General features: G+C 41.0%; 1 protein-coding gene across 1 annotated transcript in view; it reads left to right on the top strand.

Moving 5' to 3' along the window:
- Positions 1 to 9,752: 9,752 nt before the first annotated feature.
- Positions 9,753 to 15,841, top strand: part of LOC311056450 (protein mono-ADP-ribosyltransferase PARP6-like) — a gene marked incomplete at its 3' end in the record, with an annotated part of 34,170 nt that continues 28,081 nt past the window's right edge. Inside the window, 2 exon segments of the mRNA XM_084073063.1 lie at positions 9,753 to 9,846; positions 11,011 to 11,088. Coding sequence (XP_083929189.1) covers positions 9,844 to 9,846; positions 11,011 to 11,088 — 81 coding nt within the window. The 5' untranslated portion in view covers positions 9,753 to 9,843.

The following is a 15,841-nucleotide window of genomic DNA, read 5'->3' as shown; positions in this document are numbered from 1 at the left end:
CTGTTAGGAGCAGTGCTCCTCCCATATACTGAAAATGCAACTACCGTGCGAGGTCTCCAACTGTAGTAAAAAACAAAGAAAACTATTTCGCTACTCATCGAAACAAAGGCTGTTTTGTGTTGCTGAAGGACTATTCTCCGTGGTGGGAAACGTCTCAGGATCCCACCTTTCTGGTAATACACATTTTGAGCAGAAAATCAAATATGTCCGCCAGATGGAAATTATTTTAATTATTCATATGCGCCCTCTACCGATCTGGTCAATACAAATTACCATCGACCGGATCTGTAGAGGGCGCAGTGGAGTGAATAAAATAATTTCCATCTGACGGACATATTTTATTTTCTGCCTAAAAAGTATATTATACAGAGAAGGTGGGGTCCTGAGACACTTCCCACTGTGGAGAATGGTCTTTAAACAACACAAAACATCTTTTGTTTTGAAGAGTAAGGAAATCGTTTCCTTAATTTTGTTACTACAGTTGGAGACCTCACAGTCACACGGTAGTTGCATTTCAGTCAATGGGAATAGAACCGCTCCTAACAGAGCGTTAGAGACCACTGTCAGAGCTCGTCTTTGAGCTTGACTTGACACCTTTTTACATGGTTTATGCTTGAGACTGAATATACGTTTTATATGTGTGGAATCATTCAAGTCATTTAACCTGGAACTCGTTTCTGTTGACAATGGGAGGCAGAGAAATCGTGATAACTTCAGAGAGACCGAGCGGAGGGATATGCAATGGTTTCTGGTAGTAGTGCTGCATGGGGACCAATCAGAGAGCAAGAAAGCATCTCCAGAGAGGCGTGATGGAGTGACCGTCACGTGACCGTGGAGGATGATGATGCGGTAAGGAGAGTTTCATCCGTTTGAGCAGAGAAGTGTTGTTGCCAAGTCTGCTTATTATAAGCGACCTTTGCCTTGTTTGTCTTTAAAGTCGCTTGTTGTAAATATTGGTAGTTGTGTTGTGGTTTTTTGGTGGCTTGAAAGAAGTGTAGTTGCTTATTTGGGCTTGCTGTGGAATGGAATGACATGACATGAGTCATGACATGACATGACATGACATGACATGACATGACATGGTCTACAACGTGTCACATCGTGAGCTTGTAGATTGGCTATTTTCAAATAGCCGATATTGGGTCAAGTAAACTGTTTGATTATGTAGCCTAGTCGCTTCTTTGGGGCTTTTGCTTATTTCTTTTGCAAAATCTGGCAACACTGAGGGATCCCATCATCCGAAAGGATCACAGCTGAGTTGAGGAGACGTGACATATTTCATCAGCAGCACATGTATCTGCTGCTATATTATGCTTACGACATTGAAGACAAAACACATGTTTTAATTTGTATCGTGTGTGTTATTATAATTAGTAGTATATTGAAGGAAAAAAATACATATCTACCTCGTCAAAATGAGGGTTGTAAAGTAGACTCTTGTCACACTCCCTTCATCATCAACGGTTGCCAGACAACCAACTAGCGACCACCCCTCCGCCCTATGGGATATACAGACGCTATTATTTTATTTTAGATAATATATTATATTTGACACCAATTTGTTATACTGTTATTTTACGCCACTACAATTATTTGAAAACTTTAGCTACTATTTACTTTGTAGATTTTGATTATTATTACAAAACATACATTAACCACTTCCTGATGCATTGTGAGCTTGTATGTCTGCTAATTTCAAAATATTTGTTTGAAAACTTGTGAAATGTGACATTCTGCATAATGAGTACTTTTACTTTTAGTACTTTAAGTATATTTTGATGCCAATACTTTTGTACTTTTACTGAAGTACATTTTTTAATACCTTACTTTTACTTATATTTCTACAGTGCGGTATTGATACTTAAGTAAAATAATTTGAATACTTTTTCCACCACTGCTGGAAGCATGAAACATGACTGTCATACCATGAGCATCATGTGAACCATAGCTAGAAGCATCCCAATCTATTATTTTTAACCCTATGGAAGCATCCCATTACATTCCTGTGCAATAAGGCAGTGGTTCTCAAACCTTTTCATGCCAGGGACCCCCATAAGAGAAGATTTTGTACGGCTCTAGCTGTGATGCTCAACTATTTTCATTTCAAGGACCCCCAGTTTGACATGCATTAGGCTACGGACCCCCATTTAATGTCATTTCTATCACTTGGACCCCAATTTATATTGTAAAATCTATGTTAATGTAACTCTGAGAGTGTACAATTTGTACACTCTCACAGTTACAGACCCATAAGGGCCCATTTGGTTCCTAATCTCTCTTTTAGCTTGGGACCCCCTGGAACTCCGAGAACAAATGCAATTGAATTGCTTTTAAAAACAAACAAGGAAACTGGTTCCTCTTGCATTCAGCGTGGAAAGAACGTCAGAATCACTTTATTATGTTTGCATGTTCCAGTCGTTCGGGTAACGTATGAGTCACAGTGGTGGAAAAAAGTACTCAAATGTTTTACTTACGTAAAAGTATCAATACTGTAATATAGAAATACTCTAAGAATAAAGTCCGGAATTCAAAATGTACTTCAGTCAAAGTAAAAAAGTATTGGTATCAAAATGTACTTAAAGTACAGAAAGAATAAAGTACTCATTATGCAGAATGTCCCATTTCACAAGTTTTCAAATATGAAATGTACAAAAAATCTTTTGAAAATAGCAGATCTACAAGCTCACAATGAGTCCGCCACACATTGTGAGCTTAATTGTAGTTCAACTATTTTCAAATAGCCGAAGTATAGGGCTGAAGTGGTTAATGTATGTTTTGTAATAATAATAAAAATCTACAAAGTAACTATATCTAAAGTTTTCAAATAATTGTAGTGGAGTAAAAAAGTACAACATTTGCCTCTGAGATGTAGTGGAGTAGAAGTAAAAGTACTGACAATTGGAAAAACTCCAGTAAAGTAAAAGTACCTCAAAATTAAGTACATTCCTTGAGTAAATGTACTTAGATACTTTACACAACTGCAAAATACACAATTTGTTTATTTAGATGTTATTCCAAGCCAGCCAAACACTCAAACTAGACGTGTAAATCTTACAGACAACAGTTCCCTCTGGTGGCGATGATAGATATAACAACAGCTGTGAGAATTCTTCATGGTAATGTATTTCTATATGATTGATTTGCTGCCATTGACTTATTTTTTTATATAACATCATAAATACCAAAGCGAGAACTTAAGGACGGGAAGATTGAACTGAGTGATTGATTATTGTATTGAGTGAATTCTTTTTCTTCCCATTTATGTTTATAATGGTCTATATTCTGTGAACTAGACTTGAAATATTTGTCAGGTCTTAGTAATTTATAATAAAAGTAGCTGTTATATTAACATATTTTTTGCAGGCATGCATATGGAGTGATGTATATGTACTGTACTGTATTGTTTTTTTTTGTTTTTTTTACCTCTCACCATGTTCAGTTTCTATTACTGTGACAGTCAGCTCTGATTTAGAAATGTCAGTTGCATATTTATTATAGCAAAAGAATTCCACACAATTCATTCAACAAACATTTAACTTGCACATTTAGCACAGCACAGTGCATGGGAGACAGACAATGTGATCTACTATGCTCTACCGCTCAGCAGGATAAGTCCCTTGTTGTGATAATCAGCTCTGTTAGGGAGATGGCAGACACAAGTATCTAAACCCCTTCTACCACAGACAGACAGACAGACAGAGAGACAGGCATGTCTGCTACAGCCATGCAATCCAAATCTTAAGTTTTCAAACTTTCCAGGTGATTCGCCTCCAGGCAGCCTGGGAAAGACACTGTAAAGTATGATACTTACACAGCTCAATATAACTCATATATTAAATCCCATTGCATTGGGTGCACTGTGCATACAGACATGCCTATTATTCCTCGCTATACTGCCGGCACTGCAGCAAGGGCTCTTGTAAAAGGAAATACAATGCATACATGGTTCCGTGAATTGATTTCCTTTTGCAAAACGTTATACATTGATTTCCTGTGTCTCCATAGGCCTACTTTTCACCACCCACCCCCAATCCCAGCCACCATGACCTTCTCCCCTCACCTTATCTCAACAGTTTGGGTGCCTCCACTGCTGCCGGTGCCCATGTTGAGTCACTGGATGCCAGCCGCTGCGTGGCGTGCGTCCGGCTCTGCTACTCCTGCTGTGAAACCCCTGGTCGGCCAACGGACACACACACACACACACCTCCTAGCCCAGGTGAGGGACAAATCCACCGTCCAATCAACCCTAGTCGCTGAGCCAAGGCCCCAGGCTGTCACAGTCTATTAGTGTCTCCTTAGGGGAGAGTATGATACCCTGGGAAGATCCTCTAGCTACGTAAATCCCACAGACGCATGCTGACTAGACTGGACACTTAACCACTGCTGAGCAATGTTATGGAATGATAATACGATGAATACTAATATATATATTTTTTTTTGCTTTAGATAACATTAAATAGTATAGGCTATTATGTAAATACTAAACGCAATGTCAAATATTAAATATAATTAAGGTGTTCGTAATAATACAATGGGGCTGACTTCATTATGACCTATTCAGCAACACAGAAATGGCACTAGAGACTTTGTGACGGTAGTGCAAAACAAAAGTAGTTTCCAGTCCACTAAATGATAATTACAGTGATATGTACTGCAGCATACAGTAGAAGTGTGTTGGTCAATGATGATTGAGGGAGATGAGGTAACATGAGGTCTTCATAGTAAATATATTAACAATTACGATTACAATTTAGGCATTTAGCAGACACTCTTATCCAGAGCGACTTACAAGTGCGAGGTCATAATAGCAGGGTAAACATGTCAACACAAACAACAATGTAAATATTAAAAGTAGAGTGCAGTGCTGAGAGAATAGTGCCTCAAAGAAACTACTGTAGGATACCAGGTAAACAATGAACCTAGCGTCCGTCTATAGTGTCTAAACAACATGCAATCTAAATAACATTAACATTTTAAACAGGAGTCTATAGGGTAGAGCTTCTATGTTTCAAAGATGTTGAAAGGTGAACTGCTATGGTTTTTAAAGATTGTGTTATTTATTTTTATTTTTTATTTTTTTAATCATTTACTTACTTACTTACTTTACTTACTTTACTTACTTTACTTACTTTACTTACTTTACTTACTTTACTTACTTACTTACTTACTTACTTAAGGGCAGAGAGTGGATGACATGGAGTACAGGTCTGCAGGTAGAATCAAACTGGAGACTATGTGCTCGGCACATAGTTTCGCTACTACTACCCTCATAAGGCAACGTATAAAAAGCATTCATTTATGACAATAAAAATACAAATAAACAGTTATAAGATGAAATGTGGACATACACATTCGGCCTGATAGCGGCTATCACGTAGCTCTGTGCAGTGTTCTAAACTGCTTTACACAATAAATAAAATGAATAAAAAATTACAATTAAACCATACAAATTAACAAAAATATTAGCAGAAAAGATCAGCATAATAAATAAACCAAATCCCCCAAAAATGTACAAAGAGAGGAAAATGTGCAGAATGAATATACAATTACCAAAAGATTTTCCTGGACAGGCTTGTTTTAAGAAGTGCTTAAACAGGATAATACTGAATTGACCAGAACAAATGCCCTGTCTCCTTATTTATTCTCCCGCAAATGGATTTCCTATCAGTCTGTGTAGACTTCCGTTTACCCCTGAAGCCTAATTGCACTTGTGTTGTTGGCAGCAAAATGCACGCACGCACGCACGCATGCACACACGCACGCACGCACGCACGCACGCACGCACGCACGCACGCACGCACGCACGCACGCACGCACGCACGCACGCACGCACGCATGTACACATTTAAACTATAAGAACTCATCAAACTGAAAACAAGGAACACCTATTTGGCTCAAGAGACCGCAGCGCAAAACCTTTTGATGTGCCATTCAAACATCCTCCACTTATTTGAATTCATGACGAGGAGGGAAAAAAAACCTTTTTATCAGGGTCACTGCTCTTTTGTTGGCCTTTGTATCGCCTGCCAAAACACATCAGGGACGAGCAGGGAGATGTTTCTTTTATTGTGCTCCGTTTGGCAGCTGGAGGCCGCGCCACTGAGCAGGACATTTGTCCCAACACCTGACCATTAATCCATCCATAGGTCAGGCCACCTGGGTCATTGTCCATTCGTCCGGTCATTAGCTTTCAGCGTCCATGATAACCAGGGTAAACACTGATTAGCATCAAAGCCTGCATGCATGCATGGCTGCTGATGACTATTGTCTCTCATCTGCAAAGATGGATATTTACATAGGAAAATACCCCCGATATTAGTGAAATGTGTTTGTTAATATGCTTGTATTTTCCTATAATGTAATCATGTTTTTAAATTTCAAGTCATGTTTTAGCACAAATGATCTACAGAATTCTGTTATTCAGACTAAAATGTGGATGAGAGCAAATAATCCCCCCCCCCCCCCCACACACACACACACACACACACACACACACACATCATATATATTGTAAGCAGACACACACACACACACACACACACACACACACACACACACACACACACACACACACACACACACACACACACACACACACACACACACACACACACAGTGGGGAGCCATTTTCCTCCATTTTTTCTCTCTCTCTCTCTCTCCAGCCTCTGATCCTCTCCTCAGCAGCAATACTGTCAGCTGCATGGGTCACATGACCAAGCTGCCTGCTCTCACTGAGCATGCTCCGGACCCTCAGTGTTGTCAGGCAAAAAAAAAATAAGACAGCAGTCGGAGCAGAGATCTGCAATAGATAAACACACAGACACATACACCAGCTGGCTCGCTGTCAGACAGAACGCCGACAAGCACACCAACGGAGCCAGGCAGGCACGCAGGCAGCATCAAAATGGAAGGGATGGCTCTGGCTCCGGCACACCTCACAGCCGTTGCTGTCTTTTAAAAAAACGGGCTTATTTTTCCACATTGTCATCATTACAGCGGAGAGAGAGAGAGAGAACGGCCACCGACAGGCACAGAGAGGCAGGTGCACCCTCTAAGAGTGAGAAAACGGAGGAGGAAAGAAGCAAGGACAGCATCATCCATCCCCCTCTCTCCATCTTCTGTAAAGGTGAGTGTGGATGGCGAGGATGGAGGATGAGGATGAGGATGAGGATAGGGGGGGTGGGGGTGTGAGAGTGGGGGGGGGGGTGTGTGCAGATGGGGGGAGGGCGAATTGGCCCGCATTAGTGTGCGTTAAATGGTTATTGGGGGGGAGAGGGGTTTCCGTTCGTGTGCTTTTCTGACTCCATTGGTATGTGAGACGACAGAGGCGAGGGGGGCGGGGGGGGGTTGGGGTACATGGCCGGGCCAGCAGGCAAACAGAGCAGTGGAGAGATGGGTGAACGGTGCAGGATCGTGACGCCGCCGGGAGGACCTGGGTTTCGGTGTAGGTGGATGATGATGATGGGACACGATCAGACAGCATGTGGAATGATCTGCAGTGCCTTTTTACATGCATTTAAATCCCTTTAGAACACGTACAGAAGTGAATAACCGGACTAGCAAAAAATGACAACATGATTCTAGGCAGAGGACAGCATTTAGAAATACATAAATATTCACATAAGATTTGTCTTGGCATGCAACATCTATAATATAAAATGGCTCAGATCTAAGGACAGTGCCCTGAGCAAGAGCGACAGACAGACACAGTCACCGACAGACAGACAGATAGATAGACAAGCATATACGGTAGATGACAAAGGAGGAAAGAGAAAGCAAATTATTGGGTCGTCATTAATTGACCTACAGTGCATCTAACAGAGAGATCCCGTGTTACTCTGTACACTGTATTTGCTTTTGTTTAACTCTCCACTGATATTATTTTTGAAACTCTGAGCCATCATGCTACTGGCCGGCGAGTGCTGTGCTAGAACACATTGACAAACATGTGGCACTTGTCTAATAATAGACATGTATTTCCTGTGGGGGCACACATATATATATATACACAGTATATATCATTGTATTGTTCATTCCAGTGTGATGTGATTCATGCAGTAGTGCTTCTCAGGGCTTGCTGTGGTTAAACAGAGCCGTTGCTCTTTGTTTACATGTCTGAGTGAGGGATACAGAAGGTAGCCGCAGTGTCATCTGGGATGCTGCTGGTGTTTGTAGTTCTCGTTCATCGTTGCAACGCGCCATGTGACATTTCACATGTGTACATGGACCACCACAAAGGAAACAAGCCCCCTGATGCTTTCCTTGTGTTATCCTTTCAGTGTTACCTTTGACTGTACTAGATTTATTGTCAACAAGCTTGTTAGCCCATTAAGACATGAGGCCGATTCTACAACATATCTGTTTTTAGAATGTCTTCTAAAGACTGTTTAAAAAAATGTATGTTACTATGTCAGTAGTTCTCAAACGTTTTCATGTCAAGGACCCCAAAATGTATATGTATTTGGCCAAGGACCCCCATCTCAAAATATTTTGTTCCTGGGACCCCCAGAAGCAAAGATTTGAGTTACAAATGTTCGCTTGAAAAAATATATATTCAAAGATTTGCACAAATCTTTACGATTTGTCAAAAACAGCAGATCTACAAGCTCATAGCGCGGCACTCGGTGCCACGCTACGTATTTTTCATTTATTTTACCATTTAATTGTTTTAGATGTCTTAACAAATGTCTCTTCTAATAAAACTGTAGTCACATTCCCCCCCTTGTGTTTAATAGTCTCACAGTGGTTCTGAAAGTGGGGTCCTCAGCCAGAGTAGTTAATATATATATATATATATATAATATATTATAACCACTTTATCCATTTATATGTTGGACATTCAAAAATAGTAGATCTACAAGCTCACAGCGCATCACTTGAAAGGGCCCTCGAAAATACCGAAAGGCCCCTCGAATGACAGATGTGTGGTGGTGGGTGGGGGTCCATGGCCAAATGTATTTGGGGGTCCTTGACATTAAAAAGTTTGAGAGCCACTGGTGTAGCATCCACAGCTGCAGTTCTCCTGCATCCAGTGACTATTATCTTATGCAGTGGTGGAAAGTAACTAAGTACATGTACTCAAGTACAATTTTGAGGTATTTGTACTTGATACTTAGTATCTTGATACTGCAGTATTGATACTTTCACTCAAGTAAAACATTTGAGTACTTTTTCCACCACTGATCTTATGTGGCCCTAATCCATAAAGGGCAGTGGTGGTCACGTCAGAGGATGTGCTGTTCTCTCCACAGAGACTCAAGGTGTTCTCGCCTATAGGTGCTTTGATATAAATAGGTGTAAAGTACAGAGATAAATGTGGAAAAACATCCTGGGTACACAAGGTGCAGAAAATAAAGACCTCTCTCTCTCTCTCTCTCTCTCTCTCTCGGTCTCTCTCTTTCTGCCTCTCTCTCTTTCTCCCTCTTTCTCTCTCTCTCTTTCTCTCTCCCACACACACAGTCTCTCCGCTGTGATTAATGCCACTCTGACAGACGGCAGAGATGGCTGTTGCTAGGATACATGGCAAGGTGGAGTGCGAGTGGCGATTAAAGGGAAAAGGAGGAGGAACGTGGCACTTTGCTTTGAGGACAGACCAGCTTTTTGGTTCTTTTGTGTTTTTTTTCTCCCCGGCCGCGAGCTGAGACTTTTATGCATTATTTCCATCCCTGGTTTATTTATTTCCCAAGGTTCCTGTGGATCTTGAAGAGCGTGCGAGACGGAAAGAAAAGGGGAACGGATCCTCCATTGGCACTGCTTTCTACCTGGGGGGCTCAGCTGCCATGGCTGACAGCAGGAAGAGGCCCAACCACCGTCTCTGAGCGAGTCTTATGAACAACATACCCAATGGTAAATTGTGCTTCTGTTGGTCCTGCTTGAACTGCATTCATCCTTTCATGTTCCTTTTGTATGTCATTGGCATTAAATTACTACTGTATCGTCACCTTCTTAAAATAATGGCCTAAGTCGATTTGTGAGGAACATTTTATTTTTGCCTAAATCAGCTCTTCATGACACATCATGTTGTTCCCGCCCCTTTAGTATAATGGCCTATCTCAAGAGTGACATAACATGTGACTTGGGCAATTTTTTCACAATTCTTTTCACAATTTTTTGACATTGTCTTGTAACTTAGGCAAAAAAAAAAACCTAAGGCCTGGTCTCCTGGAGTAAGTCAGTTACTCCACTAAGTCAGGTTTATAGTTGCCTAAGTCAAAATAGAAGTTGGCCTAAGTCATTTAATCCTCTTATGTTACATAACTGACAGACAGTGTTATGTTTATGCCAATAGTCATATATTGTTATAAACCTTTTCAGGTGAAATGATTAAGAAATATCATATAGTTTGTTTTGGTTCAGTTTTTAATAAATGACGTAGGCCATTATTTTGAGAAGGTGACGGTATGTAGTACTGGAGTCAGTCATGCAAAGATAGACTGAGATGTACTGTATGTCTCCTCATCGGTTAGCAAGCCTCTAAATCAAAGAGACATATACTTCTTTCTTTTCAAAATCTTTTTATTCAGATTTCATAGTTCTAATAAAACATTTTAACAACTAAACCAACTATATAACTCGTTGGCTATGGGCTCCCTCAGGGCTCAATACTAGGTCCGCTAGTACTTCCCTCTACACCAAATCTCTTTGGCAAAAATAGCGGGATCTACAAGCTCACAACCCGTCACGGGTTGTGAGCTTGTAGATCTTGCTATTTTCGTAGCTTGTAGATCTTGCTATTTTTCTCATGCTTGGGGAGTAAATCATGCCCTCGCCTGTCTAGCTCTCTCTTCACATGCTATAAAAAGCACTGGTTTGAAGCCATTGAGCAAGAGCGGAGATGAGATGAGCCGAAACGATACGAGATGAAAGAACGGTGCGTGCGTGTGTGTGTGTGTGTGTGTGTGTGTGTGTGTGTGTGTGTGTGTGTGTGTGTGTGTGTGTGTGTGTGTGTGTGTGTGGGGGGGTAGTAGTGGTAGTCTCTAATGGTGGTCTTTTAAATGTGTCGACCCGCAGGACATCAAAGGCCAGTGCTGGACGGACGAGGAGTCAGACGGGGAGAATGAGTCAGAGCAGTTCCTCTATGGCATTCAGGTATCTGTCTGTGCGTGTGTCTGTGTGTGTCTGTGTTTCTGTGTGTCTGTGTGTCTGTCTGTCTGTCTGTCTGTCTGTTGCTGTATGTAGCCTAGCTGTATGTTTATCTCTCTATCCGCCTACACATGCTACCCACATCGGTGCATTTATCTATTTGGACGTTTTCTCTTATTCCCCCTGAAGCAACAAGCAACCAGGAGTCTTTTTTTTAATAGGAAGAATGGAAGAATGCCTTTTTTTAATATGAATGTTATAGTATCGTTAACATCTTAGTGTTTTGCCAATTAGTCGGGGGCCCACTTGCAATATCCTCATGGCCAGAGTAGCACTGAGTTAATGTAAGAGTATAGGCCTTAGTCCTCAGAGAGCCATCAGATACTAAACCTCAGCTGCTAGCTGTGTTGATTACGTCGACTAAAACAATGACGAAAAATGTTCGTTGACTACCTTTTTTCACTGACAAAAAAGAAATAAAAACGAAATAAGAACTAAGCTATGATGACTAAAACTAAGACTAAATATATTGACAATTTTGTCTACAAATAAAAACTAGACTAAAATGTTAGTGAGAGACTAGTGGAGAAGAGATCCAATAGAATTAAAAGACAAGTCATTTCATGTTTGGTTGCGCTCGGGTGTTGCGCTTTGAAAATAGCAGATATACAAGCTCACAACGCGTCGCAGCACGTTGTAGATCGGCTTGTAGATTGGCTATTTTCCGCATGCAACAAAGTATAAAATCAGCCATTACGACCCATCACGGCCCGCCTAAATACATTTTAGTCGACTAAATCAACTGTAGATTTGGTCGACTATAATCTTATGATATTTAGTCAACTAAAACTAGACAAAAACTAAAACATTTCAGGTGACTAAAATATGACAAAAACTAAATGGAATTGTATTCAAAAATACTATGACTAAAACTAAATCAAAATTTGACGTCAAAATCAACACTGGCTGCCAGTCAATACCAATCACAAGTAACACAGCCAAATCCTCTCCCCAAAAAACATACCATCTTATCAGAAAATCTAATGCTCCGGTTTTCCTACAAGACTTAATCTGACTACTTAGCCAAGTGTTATCTTCTTAAGTCTTGTGGTTGACAAGCAAATCCAGTCTGGCTTAAACATTTGAATACAAAATCAAATCATTACAAAACATGAGGATTATGATGATAATGATAATGATGTTTGAAAGTGCAGATCTAAGTTAGAGGATGGGAGATAGATGTCTGTGACAGACATGAGACGCTTTGACTTTTTACAGGGGCCAGTTCCGAATTGCATCCATCTGTAAGTGATCTTTTAGAGCGGTTTTGAAGGAAAGTAAGGATTCACATGTTTTTATGACTGTTGGTAGGGCATTCCACAGTTTTGTGGCATAGCAGTAGAACAAATGTAATCCCTTGTTAGAGCCAAATCTGGGTTGAACGTGATTTGTGGAGCTCCCTCTGGTATTGTGATTGTGGACGTCATTGACGTTTTTGAAGTATTTTTACAGGTACATGGGTGTCTTTGTGGTGTAGTGTATCTTGTAGACCAGGTCCATTGCAAGTTGCTGTACTCTGTCCTCTACCCTGAGCCTTCCCACCCTAGCAAAGTGAGTAGGGGTTAAATGAGTTGTAGATGTAAGGCCTTTGTGGTGCTATGGTACCATGAGGTGCATGCGTAGTCGAAGTGACATTGGATAAGTGCTCCTGCTAGAGTCCTCAATGTATTCTTACTGACCAGAGAGGAGATCCTGTCAAAAATCTTGTTCTTTGGTTGATTACTTTTTTTGCCATTTTATCACTGGAAAGATTTGCCTTTATCATGCAACCTAAGTAGGTAGTTTCCTTTTTTCTTGTGATCACATTGTCACCCACTTTTACTGTGAAGCCATTGACCTTGCAGGGGTTTATATTAGACCCAAAGAGAATGGATTCAGTTATACCCAGGTGTAATGATAGTTTGTTATCAGCGAGCCAGGTGCAGATTTTACCAAGTTCAGAGCTAAGGGCTTTCTCAACCTGCAATTTGTCCTTGTCCGAGACCAGCAGAGCCGAGTCATCCGCGAACAAGAACAAATTGCAGTCACAAGCTGATGTCATGTCAGGTCAGTTTAAAATATCAGACCATATCTGATGGTTTGGTATGGTTAGTGTCATGTGGCACGCCAAACACTATTCACCCTTTGACTACTGTATGTGTGCGTATGTAATCTATCCATATAATATTCCAAAACCAGCCAAAGCAAAAAAAAAAAAATATTTATTTTATTTTATTATTTGTCCTCTGCATTTGAACCATTAGGGGGGGGGGGTCAGCACCAGCCCTAAAACGAGCTCAAGGGCACTGGCCGGAACGTGTCCCTTAAGCCTGATACTTAGTTTCACCGGAAGTAGCAGATCTACAAGCTCACAACACGTCGCTTGTAGATTGTTGGTGCGCGATACGATGCACAACCAAGTATAAATCATGCCTAACATGCATGTCTATTGGTGTGGGAGGAAAGCAATGTGAATACAGGCAGAGCTCAACTCAACTCCGGCTTTATTTACAAAGCACATTTACATTTTGCTGTGGTCTCTGGGGGCGTGTCTTCTCCTCCGCGTCACCAGCGCCCATACCCTAGGTGGGGTTGGTGAAAGGGCCTACTCTGTGTGGAGTTTGCATTTTCTCCCCGTGTCTCCCAGGGTAGTTAATACCCTCACAAAAACATGTAGTAATCTTGGTCACTATACTGCCTCCCCCTGGTCAGCCGGGGCGCCTGATGGAGGGGAAAGGAACTGGTTGGAATAACGTGTTCTTCCACGCGCTACGTCCAGCCAGGGAAACTCCCCCCTGTCAGGTGACCAGAAGGTCAGTTGGCTCTCATGCATTGAAGGAGGCATGAGCTCGGCCCTGGGCTCCCTAGGCTGGTGAGGGGAGTGTAGTGCCCAGGATCACTTAGAGAATTGGCACCGGGTGAAAAAAGGGTTACAAAATCGAGGGATAAAAAAATCGACCCAAAGGTCGACCAAAATGCTATAGGTCAGAATAAAGAACAAGACAGACAAAAGAAAAACAGATTACAAGAAGACATAAAAAAAAGGCAAAACAAATAATTACATTACAAACAGAAATAAAAGGGCTAAAAACAGCATTACAGAGTTATAAAATAAAAATCAAGGCCATGGTTTAATCAAACCGAGTAAAAGGCCACTGTGAAAACGTTCAAACTCCACACAGAAAGAACTGGAGACGTTCTTGCTGTGTCTGTGCTGCCCATAAGAAAATTTTAATTTTGGAATGAAAAGCATGAAATTATTCACTTGATGACAAAGAATCTCAAGTCTGTCCGATATATTTCTCCCCATTTCGTCCTGGCTTCCCCTCTTACTGTGTTTAACCACTTGAACCCCAGCATCCCCATTGTGGGGGGAGCATTGACTGGAGTATTTCCAATTTTCAGTACTTTTACTTCTACTCCACTACATCTATATATGTTGTACTTTTACTCCACTACAATTATTTGAAAACTTTAGTTAGTGTGGTTGCCCTAACAGGGCAACCAGACTATAGTACTCTATACACTTTATTCCACTTCAAGATAAACAATATTTCGAACCACATCTCCTCCCACAGTTTTTATCCCCTAATGTTGTGCCATATATCAAAATGACCATCTAAATCGGGAATCGTGCGCTTGTATTTTGCTAAGAGATTGGTTAAATAGTTTAATTGATATTGATTTATTAGTGCATTAAATTCACCCATCCACTTTAATGGAAAAGTGAAAAAACTCAAATTCAAGTATTTCTTTCTCAGAAACCGTAAGAGCTAGAGTTACCAGATTTGGAGGGATAATTCATAATATTGTCCGAAATTATTGAAAAAAATATCACACCATTCGGCCTCATGGTGGCGCTATAACAGCCCCCTTTACGTTTTGGCCTGTAACTCTTGAACCGTAGGTCCGAAAATCAAAATTTCTTTTCACCTGGATTCCTTGGGTCACGACGCATCTCCCCATATAGGTCACGTCCATTTGCGTCAGGATAGATTTTTTGATATTGATTTATTAGTGCATTAAATTTCCCCATCCACTTTAATGGGAATTGCACAAACTCCCATTCAAGTATTTTTTTCTCAGAAACCGTAAGAGCTAGAGTTACCACATTTGGAAGGGAGGTTCATAATTTAGTCCAAAATTATTAGAAAAATAATTACACCAATCGGCCACATGGTGGCGCTATAACAGCCCACTTTACCTTTTGGCCTATAACTCTTGAACCGTAGCTCGTAAAATCAAAATTTCTTTTCACCTGGATTCCTTGGGTCCCGACGCATCTCCCCATATAGGCCACGCCCATTTGCGTCAGGATAGATTTTCCGCCATTTTGAATTTCCTTCAAAACACACTTTTTGCTCCTTTTCCTTCAAATTTTGTCCTAATCTCACACAAATCGGTACACATGATCTATGGACCCATGCGGTAAAGATATCCAAACGGCATTTTGATTGTCCTTACCGTTCGTCCGTAATTGGCTTCCAAAATTAGTGGGAGGGGCCCGTTTCACCAAAAATGCCAGAAATCACGAACGAAACGTCCGGTCAATCCCAAATTTGAATCACATGTCGAGGGTGCTTTACTCAACAAATTCCCAAAAGCATTTCCACTTTGACCCATAGGGGGACCGGCGTCGGCGCAACCACACTCTGCAATTTCCCCGGAATTGCGACGCGTCTAGTTCTAGTTACTTTGTAGATTTTGATTATTATTACAA

Source organism: Gymnoscopelus microlampas, assembly GCF_963454915.1.
Source record: "Gymnoscopelus microlampas genome assembly, chromosome: 1".
Lineage (NCBI taxonomy): Eukaryota > Metazoa > Chordata > Actinopteri > Myctophiformes > Myctophidae > Gymnoscopelus > Gymnoscopelus microlampas.
The sequence above is the reverse complement of the archived record's forward strand: the minus strand, read 5'-3'. Positions and strand labels throughout refer to the sequence as shown.